Below are 24,061 nucleotides of genomic sequence, written 5' to 3'. Positions count from 1 at the left end.
TATGTGGAGGAGAAAAGGAAATTACACAATGTATAACTAAACCAGAATGCATGTATTTTATTTTCACTCACTCGATTTTATAGTAACACTCCAACTTGTTTAAGAGCTGCCCTAATCGACTCTACCCAAGAAGATATTTTTTTTTAAGGGGCTTTTAGATCCAGGTCTAAAAACATAGATGGTTTTTAGGAGTAAGTCCAATTACCTAATTATATGTATTTATTTTTTTAATGCTCATTTTATATTTTCTAAAAATATTAAAAATCAATTAAAATCTTCTAATATTATGAATTTTCAACCCCAAAAAATATAATTAATATCTTATAACAAAAAAAATATATATATATTGACATAAATCTATCTGCAAATCATTATACCCTAACTCAAGTAACAAATATATGAATGTATATCATACCTATAAGTAAGATATGAAACTTAACTAAAAGGTAGAAAAAAACATAATATATCTACAAGCAAGACACATGAATCTTACTTGATTATAAAAAAGAATCTATCATATAGGTTGATAAATATAATTAACATGTGACATAGGTTGATTATAAAAATAAAAAATAAAATCTATAAATGGGGTTTAAAACGGGATAAAGAACAAGAAAGAACTAAAAAAAATAAATAATCAAAGAGATAATTAGGAAGAAATTTTTTTTTAATAATAAATCTTATCATTTAATAGATAATTATTGATAATAAAATAATAAGATTTAAGGAATTGGACTTATTTTAATAAATTGGACTATTCCTACTATTGGCTCAAAAAATTGGACCTATATTAAGTTTCCCCTTTTTTTAATATGTCCGGAATTCTGAGTGATACGTCATTAAAAATTCTCTCCTACCCAAGGCCAACAATAACACGCGTCAAAGTTCTAGTAGTTTAACGCTGAACACCGATCGAAGTCCAAGTGTCGCCGCATATCATGTCCAACTTTAAACATAGCGTCCACCTGTGAGCTTCCTCGTTCTCCATCCACCACTTGTAAATTTGAACCTTGCGGTCCAATTCTCACTTGGGGTGTGCTATCCACACACTCCATTTTACTTCTCACACACCCCTCAATAATTTCTGTTCGTTTATCTTCTTCAATTCATCTGATCCGAAGGCCGAAAATCAAGAAGGTGTGTGAGAAGTAAAATGGGATGTGTGGATATCACATCCCTTCTCACTTTATCCCATCCTCTAACAAATTTCATATATATTTAGTCAAATATTTTGCTTAATTTGGACCGTACGTATACTTTCACTACTGTTAAAAACATTCTACCCTAATCTGTACAATATTCAAGCCCAAAAACATGAGCCAGGAACAGCCACAAAGACACCGACCGGACCAGTCCACGGTTGAGGAACCCATCAAATACGGAGAAGTCTTCAATGTCTCCGGCGAATTAGCCGACAGGCCCGTCGCACCCCGCCACGCTGCCACTGCCCAAGCTGCTGAAAACCTAGTGCTTGGAGAGAATATGAGGGGTGGACCAGCTGCTGTCATGCAGTCGGCAGCTAGACACAACGAGCGCTTTGGCCTTGTTGGCCACCGCGACGCCACTAAAGTCGCCCGAGAGAAAGGCGTCGCCGTTACTGATGAAACAATTAATCCCGACGGCAACCGGGTTGTCACTGAAAAAGTTGCTGGACAGGTATATATTTTTTCTAGCCGAGCTTGGTTACATATAGAAAGTGAGGTTTGATGATAAATTAAAAGGAAAACTAATGAAAATGGTTTGAAAATTATGAATTTTCAAAATGACCAAAAAGTGTTGTAAGTAAATAGTAATATGAGTGATTTTTTAAAGTAAAATGTAATTTTTTGTTAAAATGAATAGTATCGAGAATATTTCGTTAAAATTTCTTAAATTAAATACGATACGAAGTAGTGCTATTCCTTACAAGCTCATGTCTCTTAATTCTATGATTTGAGATTCATTCTCAACAAGTAGTTATATTTGAGGTCATATGACATTACATATTGAGATTCCAATAACATTGTACTGAGATCTCAATATGTGGGTCGTTAAGCTTAACGTACTATTTTCGTGTTTATCGCTCAACTCTTTATAAACACACTTAACAAGCACATGTTATGTTTTATAATCAGGGGATTCACTCGTAGCATATAATTTGTAACTTTTAGGGTTCTTTAAATATAGACCATTGCAACACTTATTTCCTAGACAAAAATCCACCTAGTTATAAACATCCAAACAAAACTCAAATTTAAAAATGACTGCCAAGTATAGAAGTAATTGACCTATTATTACAAAATATTTACAATTTGTACCACATGATATTCAAAATAAAATCAATAAATGTTATTACTCCCCTTAATTACAATAAAAAAATATAATTATTGCACATATTATTACCCCTAACACACACATATATACTTTGAATATATATGTTACTACCATAAGCTCAATATATATATGTACACATACATAGTTTACCTATATGAACGTATAGTAGTACTATATATATATATAGTTTACCTATATATATAATACTACTATATGTTCTCACACACACACACACACGCACAGTACTACATATATGATCAAACATATTAAACTAATTAATCCACCTGTATTTAAATTTATGATGAGCAAATAAAATATATTTTGTAGGTAAATTAATATTGAATCAAATAACATTATTTTATTTTGTAGGTAATTTATTTTCCATGTATTATTACATATATTTGGCACATTTTATTATTATAAGATATATGTACAAATAATATGTAAATTAATCTTGAATAAAATACAATTGCTTTATTTTGCAAGTAAATTAATTTTGAATCAAATAACATTTTTTCATTATGTAGGTATTTTATTTTGTATGTATCGTCATATATATTGCGCACATTTTATTATTACATGTACAAATAATAGGTAAACTAGTAATGAATAAAATAATAACATTTTTTTTATACAGGTATATTATTTTGCATATATTTGGGTTTGCTTTATTATGTAGGTAAATTATTTTGCATGAATTTTTATGTATATCATGCATGTTTTTTGTTGTTGTTATGTGTGTGTGTGAAATAATTTACCTACATGTATATGTAAAATATAATTTTATTGACTTAACTAAGCATGTATTACCACATTTATCAGGCATGTTTTATTGTTATTATATATTATGCAAAGAATGTATTATTTTTTTATTTTTGTAAAATCATTAATTCTCCCTTACAATTTGTATGGAATTAATTGTGTAAATCAAACATTCAAATTGACACACCCCGACCGAGATCAGGGCGTGCTGGCCGTCACGCGGAGGTGACATAACCATGTGCACAGTGCGGAAGCTAATAAAACAATAATGGAAGTAGTAATACAAATAGTGCGAATAACTAAAAACTAGCATACATAAGGTGATAAAAATAAATGCTAGCGTAAGTGAGACACAAGTTCAGAGCAATAAGCCTACAGCAGTCCAAAAGAAAAACGATGCGACAACAGTACACCCGAAGGTGACCCTACGCTGGTGATCGTCTGTCAGAAATGCCGGGAAAGCCCTCTGGGAAACCACCAAACCTGCTAGACGACTAGAACCTGGAGGGGCGCAAAACAAAAGCGTGAGTGGGCAAAAACAAAGCTTTTCGAAAACCGTTTAACAAATAAGTTCTAACCCCTCGCCGTAAAACCTGTATACTTCCCAGAAAATAAACATATGTACGTATAAATAGATATGCCAACAATGCTCAAGAATATGGCATGTCGAAACCTCAGAATGAAATGCAAGTGCTCGGGTATAAATCATATCAATAACATATAGTCTGGCAGCCGGAGTCACCTAACGTGACCTGTACAGCTGCATATAGAGCTCAAATCTCAAACTCAATACTAAACCTGCCCACGAGTCGGAACCACCTAAAGTGGTCTGTACGACAGGCCTGGGTGTAATACATATAAACGCTCTAGTGCTACGATCACGTGAAGGCTGTGCGAATAATCGCGGGTCACCTACGAGTCGGAACCACCTAATGTGGTCTGTACGACAGGACTGTGCACCTAACTTGGATCCAAGCTGAGCGTGTGGTGCGGGAGGTGAACATCACGTAAAGGACTGTGCCCTACTCTGGGAGGGAGCACTAACACTGGGGGTGCAGGTTATGAGCTCTCTAAGCATCTCAAATCGCTACTGAACGTAAACATGAATAACACTTACCTGTGCGTCCACAACACCCAATATGCATATGTATATATATATATATGCAACTAATAATGCGACTAGTGATGCACAAACAACGATAATATAATGCATGGCATATGGCAAATAACAATTCAAATCTATTTCTGGGAAAATATAAGTATATAGGTATATACGGAAAACCAAAAGCCCACTCACTGGTATGTGGAAGGGTCGTAGCCCCCCTGTCTCGAGTGACCACGCTCGTCCTCGGGATAGGTATCACCTATATGCGAAACAACTACAAAAACGTTAATTTTAAAGCACATAACCAACCTTTTGAAATAACTTCTCATACAATGCTCAAATGGGGTGTATGAATACACCAACGTGATCTACTTAACCTCAGGAACATCCCCATATTTTTAGAAAAATTTTCCACCGCCGCACGCGCCGGCCACGCGCAGGCACGTGCCTGGCATGCTGACGGCGTCAACTGACGCCGTAGGGAATATTCCGTCAGTTCTAACGGATTCTGTCAACGGCGTCAGGAATATTCCGTCATCTTCTCCGGCGCCGGAAAATCGAGAATTTTTCAAACGTTGATATCTTCTTCGTTTTTCACCCAAATTTCACAAAATTGGTACCAAAATGAAGCTTAGAACTAGAGTAACACAATTATACCACTTTTAAGGGTTAAAAACCACGAAATCTCACCTGTAAAAACAACCCAACTCCGGCCAACTTTGAATCTAGTGATCCCGACGTCCAAATCCTTCAAACGAACCACCCCGAGCCTCCTAGGGACCTCACCAAGCTACCTACAAGCTTGAAATTTCCTAAAACGTGAGAAATCACGTGTGCATGAACAGTACTCAAAATCGGACATTGTGGATTCGACGTGAAAACGATGATGTTCTTACCTGAAAATGGCATGGTTGGACTCCTACAAGCTTCACGAGTTCGAATATGGTCTTGGTTTCCTCGATCTGTAAAGGTTTGATAGGTTTTGGGTGTGTGTCCGTACGTTTTCAAAGGAAATAGAAGGAATGAGGACTCGGGACAGTGCAGGAAACAGGAGGAAAAAGGCTGTGGTGTGTGGGAAGGTGTGTGTGGCTCCAAACATGCCAACAAAACCCCAAAACAAACAATAAACGTAAAGAAATCGAACTAGGGGCAATTTCGTCTTTTCACACGTACGTTGTAATATTTATGGGACGGGCTGTCACACAAATGGGGGTATTTTGGGCATCAAAAAATTTTAAATGTGTAAAGTCAAATATAATTAATGAATTTGCTGATATGGAATCTAGTCAATGAGTTTTATTCCAGTAAAAAACTTATGTCGGGTTTTATGTGGAAAAAAAATAAGTTTCAAGGACTAAAGTCATATTTTCAGTAACTTTTATAAAATTTGTACATATACTTCCAGTTATATTATATATTTGACATGTTATGTTTTGCGCCCATCAATCGAACACCATATTCTTTAAAATATAATAATCGAAACATGTGACAGCCCGTCCCAAAATATATTTTCGATAATGTGAAATGATGATGTTGCCCTTGGAAGTTTGGCTGTGAGTGTGTGAAATGGGCTAAGGAATTAACCAATTGAAATTTAAGTTTTTCTTTTAATTGTTTGGTTGCCTAAACCTAGATCACACACACACACACACACACACACACACACAATCCCTTTCCTGTTGACTCTTTCTCTCTTCCCTCTCGAATTTCATCTATTTTTCGTACAACTATACGGTCAACTCGTGAATCACTCTTTTCATGCTCGGATCGAGTTTGCAAACACCATCATCACTTTTCTTGTAACCATACGAACCCATTTATACTTTTGGTTGGACGTGAGGAAGTCGGGAACTCGAGAACCAAGAAGTTCCGATGAGGTGCACTGTTCACTCATCGTGATCGTGAAGGTTTCAGGTAATTTTAAGACTTAAGAAGGTTCTATTCTTGCTTTTCTAGCATTTTGGACCAAATCTAGAGTAATTTTGACGTTGGGATGCTCGGGTTTAGTGAGTTGCAGGGTGGCCGGATTATTGTGGATTTTTCCGACGAATTTTCGTTGGATTTAGGACCTAAAAGTGGCAAGGATGTGTTCCTCTAGTCCTAAGCTTCATTTTGACATAAATTTCATGGATTTTGGTGCAAAAATAAGTGAGAAATGAAGTTTAGAAGTTTTTCCAGAAACTGGCGACGCAACGGTGATCGGCGCCGGACTCCGGTGAACAAAGGAAGGAGAAGGAGAATATTCCGTCAACTTTGACAGAATATCCCTAACGGCAGTTAACGGCGTCAGGTGAGACATATCCTCAGGACGAGCGCAGTCAATCGAGGCTTGAGGGCTACGACCCTTTCACATACCAGTGAGTGATCTTTTGTTTTCAGTATATATATGTGTGCTTGGTATTTTTCCTAGAAAATGCATTTAAATGGAATTATGTTTTGAAATGCCATGCCTCATGATTTATACTTAGATTATGAGTTACTATAGTATGCATATTGTGATTTGACGTTGTGGACGCTTAGGTAAGTACCAGGTGAGTTGTAGATTGCTTATGTTAATTGATGATTATGTGAGATGTGTTGAGAGCTCATAAACCTGCACCCCGGTGTTAGTGCTCCCGTCCAGAGTTAGGGCACAATCCTTCACGTGATGTTCACCTCCCGCACCATACACTTATCTTGGATCCAAGTTAGGTGCACAGTCCTGTCATACAGACCACTATAGGTGGTTTCGACTCGTAGGTGACCCGCGATTATTCGCACAGTCTTCACGTGATCGTAGCACTTGAGCGTATTTATTTACACACAGTCTTGTCGTACAGACCACTTTAGGTGGTTCAGACTCGTGTGCAGGTATATTTGTTGAGATGTGGATTTGAGCCATATAGGTCACGTTAGGTGACTTTGGCTAGATGGATGAGCTCTAGATTCAGCCGTACAGGTCACGTTAGGTGACTCCGGCTGACATATAATTGGCATTGATTTTTATCACCTGGCTTACATATATTTTTATGCTGAGATATTTGACATGGCATATTGGTGAATTTTGCTATTCTCAGCATGGTTGTGATATATATATTTATATGTTCTATTTTCTGAGAAATTATACAAGTTTTACGGCGAGGTGTTAGAACTTTTGAGAAATGAAATGATTTTGAAAAACTTTGTTTTTGCCCACTCACACTTTCTGTTTTGCGCCCCTCCAGGTTCTAGTTAGGAGTGCTTTTGGTGGCTTGCGAGGAATCCACGGCAGATCTAACAGATTATCACCATTGTATGGTCACCTTTGGGTGTTGTGTAATTAGTACTGTCCTGTTGGACCGCACTTAGGCTACTTATGCTCTGGTTGTGTTATCACACTTAATCTCGCACTAGCATTTTTTTAATGAGTACTTTTAGTAGTCTGGGTTTTATTTATTCGTATTTCTCTATATCATTTTTGCTTCCGCACTGTGCACATGGTTACGTCACTCTCACGTGACGGCCAGCACGCTTTGATTAGGTCGGGGTGTGTCAAAACATCTAAATTGATAATGAACTAAAACAATGATAGTCAGCGTTTTATGTATATTTATGTGACTGTATATATTGGTTACCTTCTTTTGAAGGTTGTGGCACAATATGTTGAGCCACCGGTGCCAGTGGCATCTCCAGGAGAAGCGCTTGATCGAAATGCAATTACAATTGGTGAAGCGCTGGAGGCCAGTGCTCTGTCAGCAGGAGACAAACCGATTGAACAAAGTCACGCCGCTGCAATACAGACGGCTGAAATGAAAGCCACTGGATGCAACGAGATAGCACTCGGCGGTGTGGCGGCTGTAGCTCAGTATGCAGCTTCTGTTAACCTGCGCGACGTCAATACAACGAAACTTGGTGATGTGTTAGAGGTACAGATTATGTTAACATTTAATATAATACATCAATAACTATGTTTAACATTCTAGGGTTTTTAATTCTTTTAATTGTTTTTTTTTTTTCCTGAAAATATTGCAGGATGCAACTCAGAAGTTGCCTGCGGACAAACCTGTGACTAGAGAGGATGCAAGGGCGATGATAGGAGTGGAGATACGGAACAGTCCGAATATGGCCACTACTCCAGGCGGAGTTGCTGAATCGCTCGCGGCAACGGCTAGGCTTAACCAGAACTGGGAATAAACGTATGAAGACTATTTCAATATGTACATATATGCATGCATGTTAGAATTTGGGCACAAGAATATGGGTTGAAAATTTTTGGGCACAAGAATATGGGTTGAAAGTTTTTGTGTGGATAAGTCGTGTTACTTTTGTTGTAATACTAAGTTTCTACATAGACATAAAAAATCCCATGTAACGTAAATATCTTGTTTAGTGTCAACATGTTTCCCTCGTTTTGTTAATTTCTAACTTTATGTTGTTTGGTGGTAAAATGCAAAACTAGTGTCTTTCTTGTTGACCTTAAAGACTACCATTCCTATGTGACGTGCAGGTCGAGTAACTAATGAGCTAACTATGTCTTTCAGTTGTGTGCAGGGCGTGCCAACTCGACGATCGAGTTCGGCCGAGGAGTAAAATATATTGATGTCGCATTGATCGCGCTGCTGACTTATTGATCTTACGACTATTGCTGAGGAAGGAACACGTCTCGACCTTCAGGTTCTATATCCTGAAGACAAGGCTGCTAGTTCTACGAAGTTCAATATCAAATTCGGTTTTCAATGTGCCGAATGTAGTAACCTAGTAATACCTCACTTTGCCAAGAATGCTAATGAGATGACCTCTACCAGCAAGGACTCAAATATCCTTGTCGACCGAGACTTGGATAAATAACCAGTCGGTCTCAAAGCAGTGTTGTTTATCCAAATTGAAGGTGCTCATTGATTGGTTGATTCTATAGCTCCAGTGTTGTTTATCCAAACTAAAGATGTCGCCGATTGCCTTTACAGTGCTATTTATCCAAATTGAAGATGGCTCCAGTGCTGTTTATCCAAACTGAAAATGTCGCTAGTTGTCTTTACAGTGCTGTTTATCTAAACTGAAGATGTGTTGAAGGAAAAAAAAGGAAGAAAGATAAAATTCTCAAGATTGTTGAAAAGTTTTACGCAAGATAATTTATGTGTTAAATTGGAGGGGCTGTGAATTATGCAGAATGCCATGTATTTATAGAAAACTCGCTTGATGTGTCGTACTATCATAGGATCTGACTCATGGAATACTATCCTGATGCCAAACATATCAAAAGCACTGACCTTCTCCTGTACGTTGCTAATATGCAAGTATTTGAAATTATCCTTGAGATTATTCTCATGCACAGATGCATTTAATCTTCCACGTGGAAGTCATAGAATGCTCCCTTATTGTTTGTCTCATCAGTGCAAACCCACTACAGCCAAAAATGTAATCATTATCTTCCATCAATTTATCAAAAAATGTAATCATTATTCTCCATCACATTTATATCCGTGCATGCATTCTTCATTATCTGATTAGTCTTTGAACTTGATAATCATCCTGCCATACTCTGACTCCATCCATGATAGTCATGCTATCTTTCTACAAAATTGTAGCAATGTTAAACCACACGATATTGTATCCAATTACCGTGACTTTATTATCCAACTATGCTTTAGATAATTTAATATATTATTAAGAAATCATTATTATGTAAAAATCATAATATTATTTCTCAATAATAATTAAAAATTATTTCAACTACTTTGTCGTTCAACGATCTAAAATGCTGTTTATTCAATGATCTTGATTACTCGAACTAATAGTATAAAATCGGGTTCAAACACGTCTACATTGCATAATGCCAGTTTCCTTAGGGTACACGGACGTTTATACTCTTATTCATGTTGGTATATCTGACGATTAAGTATATTATTTTAGTTAACTTGACTATTTAGGTTTAAGACGTGATTTTTGTTGGTAAGGATATTGTTCTAGTCAACATCACTGTCCACTTTCACGTTGATTCGACCTGGACATAGAGAAGTCGAAGTGGATTCGAAGTACGGACAGCTAGATCCCCTAGAAGTTGGCCCAATATATAGTGGTGTACCGTGCCAATTATTCCCAGAGAAAAAGGAAACAAAAGAAAAAGGAAAATTTGTAATGCACAGAGGTGGATACACTTCAGCTAAAGACACAGAGCCAAGTTCAGCACTAATGGCTGAAGATTGATTCATCCTGTAGGTGTGGCAGCAAATAGTAGTGATTCTGATATTGAATCTTTTATTATAAACCAAATAATTTCGGAGGATAATGTAATACAGATAATTTGCAACTAATTGTACTTTTGGTTGAGGAACTTTCTCTTGCTGTTGCCTGTTACATATGGCTTGGTTGGCTGGTGGTATTTGGCTACGCAAACCTGATCCAGCAGACATCCATGGTACAACTAAGATCTCAAGATCTTGTATGCTTAAAGAGCCTCCTATGAAATTGCATGACTTCTAATCTTCTTGTGTTTCCCTCCTTGCCCTCCACAATCCATAGTTAGTGGAAGGAGATGAACTTTATAGTAAAGGTATACTGATATTGTACGTCTTGTCTTAATAATGAAAGAAGATAAACTTTATGACACTAATAACAATATAATGTACCAACCAAAATTGAAAAATACGATTACAATGTACATACATATATATTTATATTTCTTGTCAGATAGCTTGCTCATAATAACAAAATTCTAAATGCGTATAAATTATTGAATGCCTCGTGTCAAATAGGCTTAGTATATTATTTATTCTAGCTTAGTTACAAGTTGCAAGTACATTATTAAGAAATAATATCCTAATGACCACAACGGATGGGGATTCTCTTATCTTCCCTTTTATCTCCGCTCCTCTTGCAATTTTTTATTTCTTCTTTCTCTTTTCACAAAATAAAATCTTAAGCCTCCAAATAGAAAAAACAAAAAAAGTAGGAGAGATACCTTGTCCGACGGAAATAGATTATCTTCGGTTTTCTTTCATCAAATTTATCAATTTCAATTTTGAAAATTTGATCTAACAAATAAAAATATAAATTTTTTTTAAAATTATAATAATTTTAGTAGTTAGATCAAATTTTAAAAATTTAAATTAATAAATTTAGTAAACTTGATGGAAAGAATCAAAGAGGATCCCTTTCCTTGTCCGACCACACCACCTCCATACGGTCAGAATACAGAAAGGAAAGACAGTTTGTTTCAATCTATCGAGTTTCAAGAGAAAGAGGGGTTCATATCAATTAATTTGACTTGACAGATAATAAATTATATTTATAACCTAATTGGTCTGACAGAAGTAAGACAAGTGTGTACGTTATTTGATGGAAATTAACCACGGTTAAATCTAACGTACATTAGGTAAAATAGGGTAAATTCTTGGAGGCAAAATACACGTGTGGCAAGTCCTGCTAGACTCACTTTAGGAGCGACTCTGGCTGGCAAATCTCTATCAATGAACCCTTCCCGGAACTCTCTGAAAATAAACACATGAGACCGAAGAAATTTAAGCATGTGTTCAGTTGTCCTAATTGTAGAAGGTAAGCCATTTATGAGATTTATTAAACAAAAAGAATGCCAAATATTAACATTCGTGCAAAATAATTAACTAAACTAAAAAAAGGTAACCATTATATAAGAGATAAAACAGTTTTCTATCGTATAATTTTTACGATAAAGATACATTATAAATAAGTTGAGAAATACACTCAAGCATTGTCCCCAGTAATATAAGACTAGTAATTAACTTTAGCCTCCTGTGATGTTGATCTTTCAGTACAATACACTGGTAGTTTTGTTCTCTAGCAGTGTAATGTCCCCCTCTTGCACGAAAAATAGTAAAAGTAGATATATATTCTTTTTAGACACAACTTTTCTGTGTTGCATGCATCAATTATCGTGGATCTTCATGCGCTGGCCACGTATAGATTTGCACTTTGCACCCACCCACGAAACAGAAGCTAATAATTCAGTTTGGATCGGATTCATGCGGTATCGATTTGACAAGAGGAAATAGCTAGCCAGTTTCTTCTGGTTCGTAGAAAGGGGGTTGAATAAAATGTAGATTTCTACCAGAAAAATGGGGATAGGGTTTTGAAACACAAATTGAAGCAAAACGTTAGTTGGCTCTGTGACTAAATGGGTCACCCACCACCCTACCATGTGCGATATGCATGATGTCTGCCCTATTTTGAGATTTGGTTTGGAATTGGACCATTCTTTACACCCATATGTAAGTCCGCACCTACCGATTTCCCTCCTCAAAATCCTCACCTTCGCTCAATATTTTTCTTCAAACTTAGCATCAAAACTAGATAATTAATTATAACATTATAACAGCTGAACATCACGACTCATTTCTTAACTGGAATTCCGATCTCTTGTAGCAAAAACGAGATAAACAAGACCTTGTAGGGATCTTGTATTTATCGTATGGGACCTCCACATTTTAAGACAAAAAGGAGAGAAACAATGGAATATATAGAGTGGTATTATCTACATATTTATTTTTACTTCTTACACATCCCTCTCAATTTTCGATTGTCAGATCGAATAAATTGAAGAATATCAATTAACAAAAATTAATAAGGATGTGTGGGAAGTAAAAATAGTAATGTGAATAACACTACCCAATACATAAGGTCTTGTAGGATGAATACATGATCCTTACAATGATCTTATACTTATCTCGTTTTTGCTACAGTTAAGCAGAATTCCTACAGACAAGTTGCTCCTATGACAACATGTATTGTTGATATTAATTCATTTATGCGACTACAAAAGATATGCACGAGTTAAACAGGTTTGCCCAAATAATGCAGTTCCGCTTGCAAAGAAAGTTTGAATGTCGTCGTTTAAACTAAAGCGGTTTAATACATGTGAAAATTGTATATAAACTCAAACTATACATATCGCACATGACATATTTACATCGAAAGAACATTACTACGTGATAATGCAGCAGAAAAAGAAAATAGAAAGAAAAAAAATGAGGCGTTGTTGCAGGAAATTGCTGCATAAATGGGACCCCGTAGTGTGAGATGTCCTAATTGGAAGATCAAAAAAGTGCTAAGGAAATCCAAGCGTTGCTGATCAATCTCTTTCTTCATCAATCTTTAATGGTGACAGTTCAGAAATATTGTAATTGCGCACGGACGAAGAAGCAGAGGCATGTAGGTAATCCGAGTTATCTCAACTTGAAACAGATTATTTCTCCCATCCCATGATTTGAAAGCTCCATCTAGTTTCAGTACATGCAGCCTACTCCTCCTCCATCCTCCTTAAATACCTCTATCATAATTTCACGCTGTTTACATAACTACTTCGTACGAATTACAATATCAATGGATGGACGGTAATGCTAAAAACATTGTATTTGTATACTAAATTTTAGAAATTAAAAGGTATAAAAGTTAATCATTGATTTATTATTTAAATGTTGATAAATGTGTTCATTCTTATTGGTGATATATAATTTAATTTGCAAATTTAGTCTCCCTAACATAGAGATGACAATTCAAACCGTTAAACTCAATAACCATGAATAACCGTCCGAATGGAGCGGATTTGGGTATGAAAAATTGGGTGTATTATGGATATGGGGTAAACTGTGAACTTTTATCGGTTATGATTTTGGATATGATTATAAGAGTCTGAAATCCGTATCCTCCCACGAATCTGAACCGAATAATATATAATATAATAGTTATGTAATATATATATTGGGAACCAGATCCCATCTGGACCCAATAAAACAGAGCCTTATGAGTAAGGGATCTGGGCCGTTGAAATTTGATCCAACAACTACAAACAGGAGGCCCTCCAAAAGTTATAATAATTGTAGCCGTTAGATCAAATTTCAACGGCTCGGATCCCTTGCTCAGCAGACTCAATATATTTGGGTCCAGAGGGGATCCGGTTCCTATATATTGTATTTGAGTGAAGTTATACCGTCATTACTATATTCATTATTTACCGCATAATGTATTTAGTATATAATATAATTGTATTTCTCTCAAAAAATATAATAGTATTCGATGAACTCTATACCATATTCCTTATGCATCAAACGCTATACTATATTCATTATGCATCAAACATAATGCTTATGGGAGATATCAACGGACCACATCATCAATGTTTTATTCAATGCTCTTATTTTTATACTCTACAAAATTCATTTATTGTTATGTTTTTTATTTTTATTATTAGACGTGACTATTTAATAACGAAATTAGTATTCACTAAATTATTGTGCGTCAATTGGATGAATATAATTTTTTGTTTTTCATGAAGATGAATATAACCTTTAATTGATAGGAAATTTGTTACCCGGTGACTATGGTTCTAGATAATCTCCGATGGTTATTTTACAGTTATAAATATGGTTAATTTTCGTAGTTATAGGGATGAATATAATATTTCCGTCCCAAAAACCGAACCGTTACTATCCCTACCCTAACATTACTTATAGACGAAATGATTGATGTTTCATCTGTCTATATTAACAATTAGACATATTATAACGTGAAATGTTACATGATAATATCATGGTCACGCAAAATATTTACTCCATTTTCAATGCAAGAAAACACCAAACTACTAAAATGTACTTAATAAACGGAATGGGAAAGTATGATTATTATCTAAGGTTTTACATTTAACTCTCTAAGAAATTACTGAACATTCGTACTCTTGACCGTTTTAACAGATGATTGGAGTTTAATATGAATCTAAAGGTTAGGCACATATTAAACGTGGCATAAGTTATAAAAATTTGTGTTCCGAGTTACAATTGAGTTCACTTTACAAGAAGTTTTTAATGTACTCGGAACACAATACGTAATTTACTAACATGTTGCGGACACATGAAAAAATATCCGAAGTTTACAGTCTCCTTACGGCTTTCCGGTTGTCGTTTTCAAACCAAACTACGAGAAATTTTTAATTGTAACGAGAACACGAGTGGTACATCACGTGTTTTTATACAAGTGGTGGAAATTTTTATTTTTTAAGTTATTAATTTTTAACACACATATCCCACTATTTATAAAACAACATGTAATGTAACATAATATATAACGGTCTCACTAAAAAATATCTCACAAACTACAAGTTACATCGCCACCAAGACATTCTATATAGAAATACTGACTTCGCACATCTCCCTCTCTCTCTCTCTCTCTCTGCAGTCGCTGCTTCTAATTTGTGAGAAAAAAATGGCGAACACATTGGGAAGAAACCTAAATCTCTGCTTCACAAAGATCCGACGGCCACCAATGGGTACAACCCTAGATGACGACGCTCACAGCCGTCCATTACCAACCGCCACCGCATCCACATCCACATCCACATCCACGTCACCAACGTCCATGATTAAAAACTTTAACTCCCTCTACGACGACCAGTCCACGTTGTTCGACTCCACCAACACCACCTCAAAATCCCTCAGCTCCTCCCTCCTCTCCACCTCCGACGACTACACGGACACAGACTCCCCCACCCCCGACTTTGCCACTGCCTTCGCCTCCCGACGCTTCTTCTTCTCCTCTCCCGGCCGATCCAACTCCATCGTTGACCAATCGTCATTCGCCGCCACGTCATCCTTGTCCAAAACATCAGCCTCCGAGCCCGAAGACCGCACGCTCTTCATCAACCACAGCGTGGCGATCCCCACATTCTCCCCGGATCCCTACCGCGACTTCCGTCGGTCCATGCAGGAGATGGTGGAGGCGCGTGAGAGAACGCCAGACTCGGAGGACGTGAAGAAGAAATCCAACTGGGAGTTTTTGCATGAGCTCCTCCTGTGCTATCTTGCACTGAACCCTAAGAGCACCCACAAGTTTATTATCGGCGCTTTCGCTGATCTTCTTGTCAGCCTCATGCCGTCTCCCGCCGGAGGCTCCCGCATTGAATTAGAACCGGAGTTCACGGCCGGCGTTTGTGAGATTTCACGGTGCATCTAGTTAGTAATCAAACGTTATAATATTGACGTCAATATTTTTCAATATTAAGTAGTAGAAATTAAAAAATATCTGAATTCGTTCATATGTATGTATGTATAATATTTAATTAAGTCGATCGGTCCATCTTTTTGTTTTTGTTTTCAATCACATCGACAAATCTTATGGTATCTTGTCTCTCATCTTCTTCTCTAGTATCTGGGCCTTGTCCTTGTTTCGTGGCTTAGCTGTTTTTCAGCTCTATATACATGACTAGTTGTAAAATTTTAATCAAAAATAGAACTGAAGCTGTGTAGTGGTGGATGAATGAAATATTATATGGGGTAAGTAAGAATTCAATACGTATAGCAAAATCTTTTTTTTTTTTTTTTTTTTTGACAGAAATAGCATGCAAATTGTCATTTCTTCGAGTTTTGATAGGCTTGAAGTCATTGGCAAGTGTATATTGCATACCTGTTAAAGTCTTATTTATGAGGTAACTAACATGTTCCAAGACTGCTTCTGTATGAATCCTTAACAAAGGAACACGTTTATTTTGAGCACATTAACAAATTAATTGATATTATTGCATCTCATGTTTGTCTAAGAATGGGGATACTTTGTTAGTTGTGATTGTTCTCTGTGATTACCATTTTATTCATTTGCATTTTTGGACAGTCTTTTTACTTGTTCTTTTTTTTCTTTGTAATCGCAACCAATAAACAAATTAGAGATAAACAATATTAAGACTAGACTAAACTAAAATTTTTGACCAACTCAAATTATAAAGTAGTACAAAAATAATAATAATAATAGGAGATGAAAGGTGCTGCGCGCAAAAGATCCCCTATGCTATGCCCAAATCCAAGCATGCCTTGCTGCCCAACAGTCTAGGCTCCTCTCCCAAAGCATTTTATCAAGCACATAGAAGGCATACAAGGAGGGCAACTTCAAGCATCAAAGGGGTTGTACCCAAGTTATCTAGGGAGATTAACCAGAGTATGTAAGGGTCACCTGACCTCTTTGCTTCTAAGTTAGTCCACCCCTAGAGCTGTGACTCTAATTACAATAATTTACTGTTCTTTATTTACAATAACTGGCTCAGTGGAAAAGTGCAAACAACTTTCTAAAGAAAAAAATAAAAGGTCTTGGATTTGATATTTTGTAAGTTGTTAATGTGTTTGATCATAGCTACGGATAAGGTGCAATTTCTAATTACCCTTTTCCAGACCCGAAAAATGATAGATAACCATAGTTCATCATTAATTATCTAAAAAAAAAAAAATTAATAACAATTTACCATCCTCTAAAGTGTGTAGTAATTAAGTTATTATAGTTAGCACATTGGTGAAGACACCTGTAGTTATAACTTATAATAAATTGTTCAACTTTTAATTGTATCAATGTTATTTTTTTTTTCAATAAAACTTCACGGATATTAAATTTTACATATTCAGTTGGGATAGTTGGTGTGATGTAACCAAAAAATTTGTATATTTCCATTTAAAGTTTGAAACTAGTTTGTTGCATCTGTATACTTTCCTAGTTGGGAAAGTAAGTTTTGACCATTGCCTAACTTTCTCACCAACAATACAAACGAAAGTCCAGCAGCTGTTACTATGTAGTATATAGGTACCTCTTGCTCAGGTAGAAGTGTACAAATATACAGGGAAATTATTTGACGACATACATTTTCGTAACACTTAATCTTACCTACTATTGAAAATTTGCATTCTATACGCTAATGGTTATTTTCATTTTTTTTTTTTTTTTTTTTGCTTAAATCACATTTCATATGTGTGGTTTAATCATACTAACAGTACACCTCATTAGGTTTATTGAGTTTTTACAAAATACCCTCATGTTTGAAACATTACACTAACACCTCCTTAGGTTTTAATTCCCTTTCATATATCCCCTCATATTTTAGTTCTCTTTCATATAACCCCTAAGGGGTGTAAGTGTAATGTCTTAAAACGTGAGAGAGTTTTATGAAAACTCGATAAAATTTAATGAGGTGTTAATGTAATTAACCCGTATTATTACTGCATCCAATTATTGTTCATGATAAAGTTCAACTTCTTGGGAAATGTGGATCATGGTCTAACTTAAACATGTGAACATGGGTACTTTTACTCCTGTATACAGAATTACAGTGGTACTCACTACTCACCAAATTAAACATCTTACACACTTCGGGTAATTGATAACGAGAGTTCAAGTGTTCAACCTAAAAAGCCTGCGAGCCTGCTTCCAGTACCTCTTGGCTAGCTATGGCTATTAGGTTAAATTGGTCTCTCTGTGTATGTAGGAGCAAGTTAATAGAAAATAGCAATGCACTTAACTTGGATAGATAGAAAAGCATGTGCTGAGGGGGCCGACTGCTCTTTTCACCTTTTGTGATATGCATAGCTACAACCATGCATGTTCACGTTCAACTACTTGTTGCTCCATGCTACATCCTTGTTATTGGATTTTTGTTTATTGAATCCTTAACCGCTCGTCCAACTCTATGTTTTCTTGGTGTTATGTCATACATTGAAGTATATTACTTTCGTACTAATGTCCTTAAGCGTGAGTTGTACTACAAAACATTGTATGCGCTCACTTGTACTTAAAGTTTGATAAAAAACAGTTCTAGACAAAGCAGTTTCGGAATTGTCTTTCAATCCAAAGCATAACTTGTATCCAAATTCACCTACAGTTCGCTCCAAAAAATACAGTCATCCCTACCCTCACGTCCCTTTCTTGACTTGGCTTGTGTGCATTATACCTACACCCTTTTGAAAGAATTTCATTTCAATTTCAACAAAGCAAAGAAACGAAAGCACAACTCTTCGCTTATTGTCCTCTTACTCTTCTAGCCTGCCTTGTGGGGGTTATTGGGTGTCTACGGCAGATTCAATCGGTCCGTGGTGAAGAGAAATCTTTTCCGATCTTCCACTAAGAAATAAGAAAGGTATCTTCACGACAACTACATTTGCTCAGGAAACTACTCCGTGGATCCCCGTGGCTAGTAAAAAGGAGGGGAGATTTTATCTTCGTTTGGGGGGTCATTTCGAAACATTTTGTTAAAAGACAAACAAAGATGTTAATGCTATTATATATGCTTGTTTGGGACAAGCATGTGGTAGTTAATTACGTAATTTTGAAGGAAAAGCATCTGTATTATAAAATATGTAAACATTTGTCGATTGGTGGAAGGTTCCCGAGTAGAGAATAGAGACAAGTGTGATCCAAGTTTAGTCCCCATCACCTTATGTAACTGTTGGGTAACATTTCTTGATCATGATATGCTTTGATGTCGACTCACACACTTCCTTGTACACTAATGTTCTTGTTTGGATGTGTTTTTAAAATAACTGAAAGTGCTTTTGGTGAAAATATTTTTGGAAGCAATCCTTAGTAAAAATGCAAGTAAATTTTGGAAAAGCACTTTAAGTGCTTTTGGAACCAAAAAATATTTTCTCTAAAAACGCTTTCAGTCATTTTAAAAGCACATCCAAACGATATTTGAACTGAACAAATAACGAAAAATCAAGAGACAAAAGCAAGAGAAAAAGTGTGAGAAGAGAAAACGCATTTAAAAAACACTACTTACTTCGATGATAGAAACTAACAAGTGATTTAGCACATGAGAAATGCTAAAAGGACTTTCTTGAAAGTGGAACTCTCTGACACCTCACAGTTTAATGTCAACTTTGGCGTCATCATTATAAAACATTTTCCAAAAGCATAAGATGTCAAAGAATCTATAAAGAATCTCAATTTTAAAGAGTCTTCTTAGCATTTCTCTTAACCAATTCATCCAACACTTCCCTTTTAGCTTCCTTAATTTTTTTTTTTTTTTTTTTTTTTTTTTTTGGAAACTTTTAGCTTCCTTAATTAAGAATCCAACACAAATCACAAAAGGAGGTCCGCTCTTGAACTTCTGAACTTTCAACGAGCAAATCATCTGTGCGCCCTTTGTTTCACACTCAATCACAAGCTAATCCACAATTAGGAACAATATAAAACTCTAATTGCGAAGTCTAGTTAATTGGCAGTACATGATGCTAGTTTTTTTTTGGCGGGGGCGCGGGTGGGGGTGATGAATTCATTAATTAAACAATGCGAGACAAATTATGAACTTGTTTGGATGTACTTTTAAAATGACTTAAATCGTTGTTAGTGAAATTGGTTTTGGATTCCAAAAGCACTTATAGGATGATTAATAATATGAACGATTCTGATTATAAACACGAAGTTCTATAAATTGACAACGAACAATTTTGAGTATGAGTTTCTACTCATATTTAAGTAATTAAATATTATGTTTTTTTTTTTTTTTTTTTTTTTTAAAAAAAATTTTGTTAACCTCAATGTTTCTGCCCAAATGTGTTTGTTTATGCTTTAACTTGAACCTGATGAGGGCAGATTGGAGGTCCAACGTATTATTATTATACTTTTATAAACATGGAATCTCGATCTCTTGGTTATTGGGCAATTACGATTTTATGATAATTTATCTTTGGGTTTGATAGTAAGGGTTGAGATTAAGGAAGTAAGATTCTCTCCCATCCTATTATCATCACCTTCTTTCTTCCTCTCATACTTTTCTTTTTGTTTTTATAAAAAAAAAACAAAAAGTGTTATTGACACTTCAAAAATCTCATTCTACACTCCTCACAAGTGTATTTTTCTTCCTAATATAGAATGTTTGGAGTGTAGAATGAGATTTTTGAAGTATTAATAACAATTTCTATAAAAAAATCAATATAAGATGTTAACATGGTATAATCGCAACCATTCAAATAGGAGAAGAGAGGAGAAAAGTCATTAGAAGGGAATAGAATCTTCCTTTGTGATTAAGACATTACATCCATTTACTCTTCACCTTTGATATCTAATCAAAAGCTGAGTGACCAGCATTCCTCAGTCGTATCGTCTTCCACCGTTGCACTTACCACCCCCTTCCTAAAATATGATTGTTCTTAACCAACAGAGTTTGTAGCTCAATTGATCCCCTATAACCGATGTCTCGAGTTTTCCTTATCCAATATTGCTCGTGTAAGAAAAAAAAATGACATCCATTGACCAACCATCGAACAAAACGCAGCTTACAAGTCCCAATTCTGTATGGGAGGGATCTCTATAGGATTGGATTGGAGAAGACTCCATTCTGATGGGAGGTTACTGCATTGGATTCGACTGGATAACTCACTCTCAATCCCATCTAAACGAAATGGGTAGTTCACTTTTCAAATACGTGACAAACATCTATTGAGCAAGTAACGACATTAGAACTACATCTTAGTTGCAAGGGAGATTCTATCCGTCTAGACAGCGACCACCAAATGAACATAGTAATGAAAACTTTTAGGGCACTTAACAATACTGATATATGCTGGAACACATTCACTATGGAAAATTAGTGCACTTACAATTAACGAAAATATGCCTCGGGTTAAAAAAAAAAAAAAAAAAAAAAAATAGAAATTAAATCCCCGAAACAATCCAAAAACGTGTATTTCAGCGTTCAAAAACATTCTCAGATATACTAAAGAAGCAAAATTTCTCAAGCTAACATGTAAACATCCAGCAACGAGCTCAAGAAATGGAAAATGAGTAAGCAGACTATCGCTTCTTGGAGACACCAACAGTCTTTCCTCTGCGACCGGTGGTCTTGGTGTGCTGCCCACGCACCCGGAGACCCCAGTAGTGACGGAGACCACGGTGGTTCCTGTCACATTACACACACTCACCAACTCAATCGTATATGATAAACGGCTAAAGAGAGCAAACAGTCTCACAAATACAAGAAAACCCAATCAAAGGCATTGTGAAATCCATGTTAAGAAGGCATTGTGAAATACAGCACACAAATGACACGTATCAAAGGAACAACTACTAATAGTCGATAGCAAACCTGATCTTCTTCAAGCGTTCGAGGTCGTCCCTCAGCTTCATGTCCAATGCATTCGAAACAACTTGAGAGTACCTCCCGTCCTTGTAATCTTTCTTCCTGTTTAAAAACCAGTCTGGAATTTTGAATTGGCGAGGATTCGCAACAATCGTCATGAGGGTATCAAGCTCCGCGGCAGACAGTTCACCAGCCCTACAATGAATCATCCACATCAAACCCAAAATTTCCGACAACAAACTGGTTTCTCTTTATGCACTACCACTACTACAATTAACTCAGCCAGCACAACATATACAATGCATTCAAAATGAATCATTAAAAGGGAAAATTTAAGCATAGACTGTGCCAGAAGATAACAATCAATAGCAAAAATGAAACAAACCAAAACGAGTATGGTGATATGATCACAATTCAACCACAAACATATGCATAATCAAACTTTCACTTCATCTAAAAGTCTGTTTTAAGAGGACTAACATGGAACGGGTTCACCGTCATGTGGCCTCCTTTGTCCAATAATGAATTGCCATGTGCAAGTTTTTCTTCACATGGCAATGTATTATTGGGTTGGGACGCCACAAGGTGGTGATCCCGTTCCATGAATGTTGCTCTCCTGTTTGCAACTTCTGTCCTAAAAGTGGTTTCTGACAACAAAAGGAGCTTCTACCTATGTTCGGCTGAAAAGTGTAAATGTGCTTGTGTGTCATAGAAGCCCTTCCTGTAGAAGCAACTGCCATATGCTTCTTCAAGAATCACTTCTAAGTGCTTCTCCAGAACGCACTTCTAGTGCTTCTCGAGGAAGCACATCCTATGTGCTTCCTATTTTTAATAAAAATTGCCGTGCGTTACAATAAAATCACTTCTAACAGAAGTGCTTAAGACTTTACAAACAGAAGCGCTTCCTACAGATGCAGTCCAAAGCAAAAGCAATTGGATTTCAAATATTCATACAAAATCAGATGAAATTGGAAAAGGGGAGTCGAAGAGAAGGGGCACCTCTTGTTCATGTCGACGTCAGCCTTCTTGCAGACAATGTTGGCGAAACGACGTCCGATACCTTTGATGGAGGTTAGGGCAAACATAATCTTCTGCTTCCCGTCCACATTGGTGTTCAGCACACGCAGAATGTGCTGAAACTCTTCGTTCGCTACCAGAGACTGCAGCAGATTCCAATTCACACACACATAAATTAACTTCATACATTAACAGACATTTGACATATATATTAGTACGCAAGGAGAGAGAAAGTAGAGAGAGAGAGAGTGACCATGGCTAGCTAGGGTTTTGGATCTTGAAGCTTTTGGAGCAGCTCTGCGCCTGTGTGTGCCGTGAAGACGGAAGTGAAGCAAACAGAAACCCTAGAAATAGCCGTCGCGGCCTTTGTGACTGATTTTATATACCCACCCAATGGGGTATGGCCCAATATAAATGAAATAGCCCAATATTTCGTTTAGTTCTTTTCTTTTCAAGCCCGGTCGATAAAATGACCAACAACATCAAGTATGGCCCGGGCTCGAAGTAGATGTGAGTTACGTTAGTTAGTTAAGGTGTTGTGTCTATCATTTTGATTACGAGAGAAACTTAGATAGATTCATAGATTGGGTACACGGTCACGGTGCTTCCCAGCCTATTAACACAATGTCACATGTTAATCTCACTTCACATGGCTTTGTGTTGAAAGACAAAAATGACACCGTGATGGTGATCGTTCGATTAAGTCTTTCTCCTTGATCACAAGTTCAAATTTCATTTCCAAGTTAAAGTAGTTTAAAATATTGCTTTGTTTAAAAGATGCTTGTTCTATAAGGCATTTTACAATAGTTTGAGTGACAATGATATCTATATATAAGAATCATGCAACTTGATTTTGATACTTATAACACTACTACTACACTAGCGTGGGTTCAATATTGGCATCACATTCAAATTTTCGGTCGAATGTAGGAGTGTTATTCTTGTACGAGTTTAATATATTGGTATCACACTCACTTTTTCCGAGCTACTATGGAAGGCCCAAGGGGTTTTATTAATGATTTTTTTTTTCCTTCAGTATATTTCATAAACTA

The 24,061-nt window shown here is 36.2% G+C and overlaps 3 protein-coding genes across 3 annotated transcripts; 2 read left to right on the top strand and 1 right to left on the bottom strand.

The window, feature by feature from the left end:
- The first annotated feature begins 1,314 nt into the window (after positions 1–1,314).
- LOC137741534 (late embryogenesis abundant protein D-34-like) lies at positions 1,315–8,332 on the top strand. The gene is made up of 3 exons (XM_068481232.1): positions 1,315–1,656; positions 7,786–8,064; positions 8,171–8,332. Exons 1-3 carry the CDS (start codon positions 1,315–1,317, stop codon positions 8,330–8,332), a joined length of 783 nt encoding a protein of 260 aa, XP_068337333.1.
- A 6,949-nt stretch (positions 8,333–15,281) lies between these two features.
- Positions 15,282–16,428, top strand: LOC137741288 (transcription repressor OFP12-like). The gene has a single exon (XM_068481009.1). It carries the CDS (start codon positions 15,368–15,370, stop codon positions 16,112–16,114), a length of 747 nt encoding a protein of 248 aa, XP_068337110.1. The 5' UTR covers positions 15,282–15,367; the 3' UTR covers positions 16,115–16,428.
- A 5,044-nt stretch (positions 16,429–21,472) lies between these two features.
- LOC137743317 (small ribosomal subunit protein uS13z/uS13y/uS13x-like) lies at positions 21,473–23,391 on the bottom strand. The gene is made up of 4 exons (XM_068483184.1): positions 23,263–23,391; positions 22,992–23,152; positions 21,999–22,187; positions 21,473–21,812 (listed from the first exon to the last, which is right to left on the bottom strand). The coding sequence occupies exons 1-4, from the start codon at positions 23,263–23,265 to the stop codon at positions 21,707–21,709; spliced, it is 459 nt and encodes a 152-aa protein (XP_068339285.1). The 5' UTR covers positions 23,266–23,391; the 3' UTR covers positions 21,473–21,706.
- Between the last annotated feature and the right edge of the window lie 670 nt (positions 23,392–24,061).

This window comes from Pyrus communis, chromosome 8, assembly GCF_963583255.1.
Source record: "Pyrus communis chromosome 8, drPyrComm1.1, whole genome shotgun sequence".
NCBI lineage: Eukaryota > Viridiplantae > Streptophyta > Magnoliopsida > Rosales > Rosaceae > Pyrus > Pyrus communis.
This window is presented reverse-complemented; position numbering and strand designations above follow the sequence as displayed.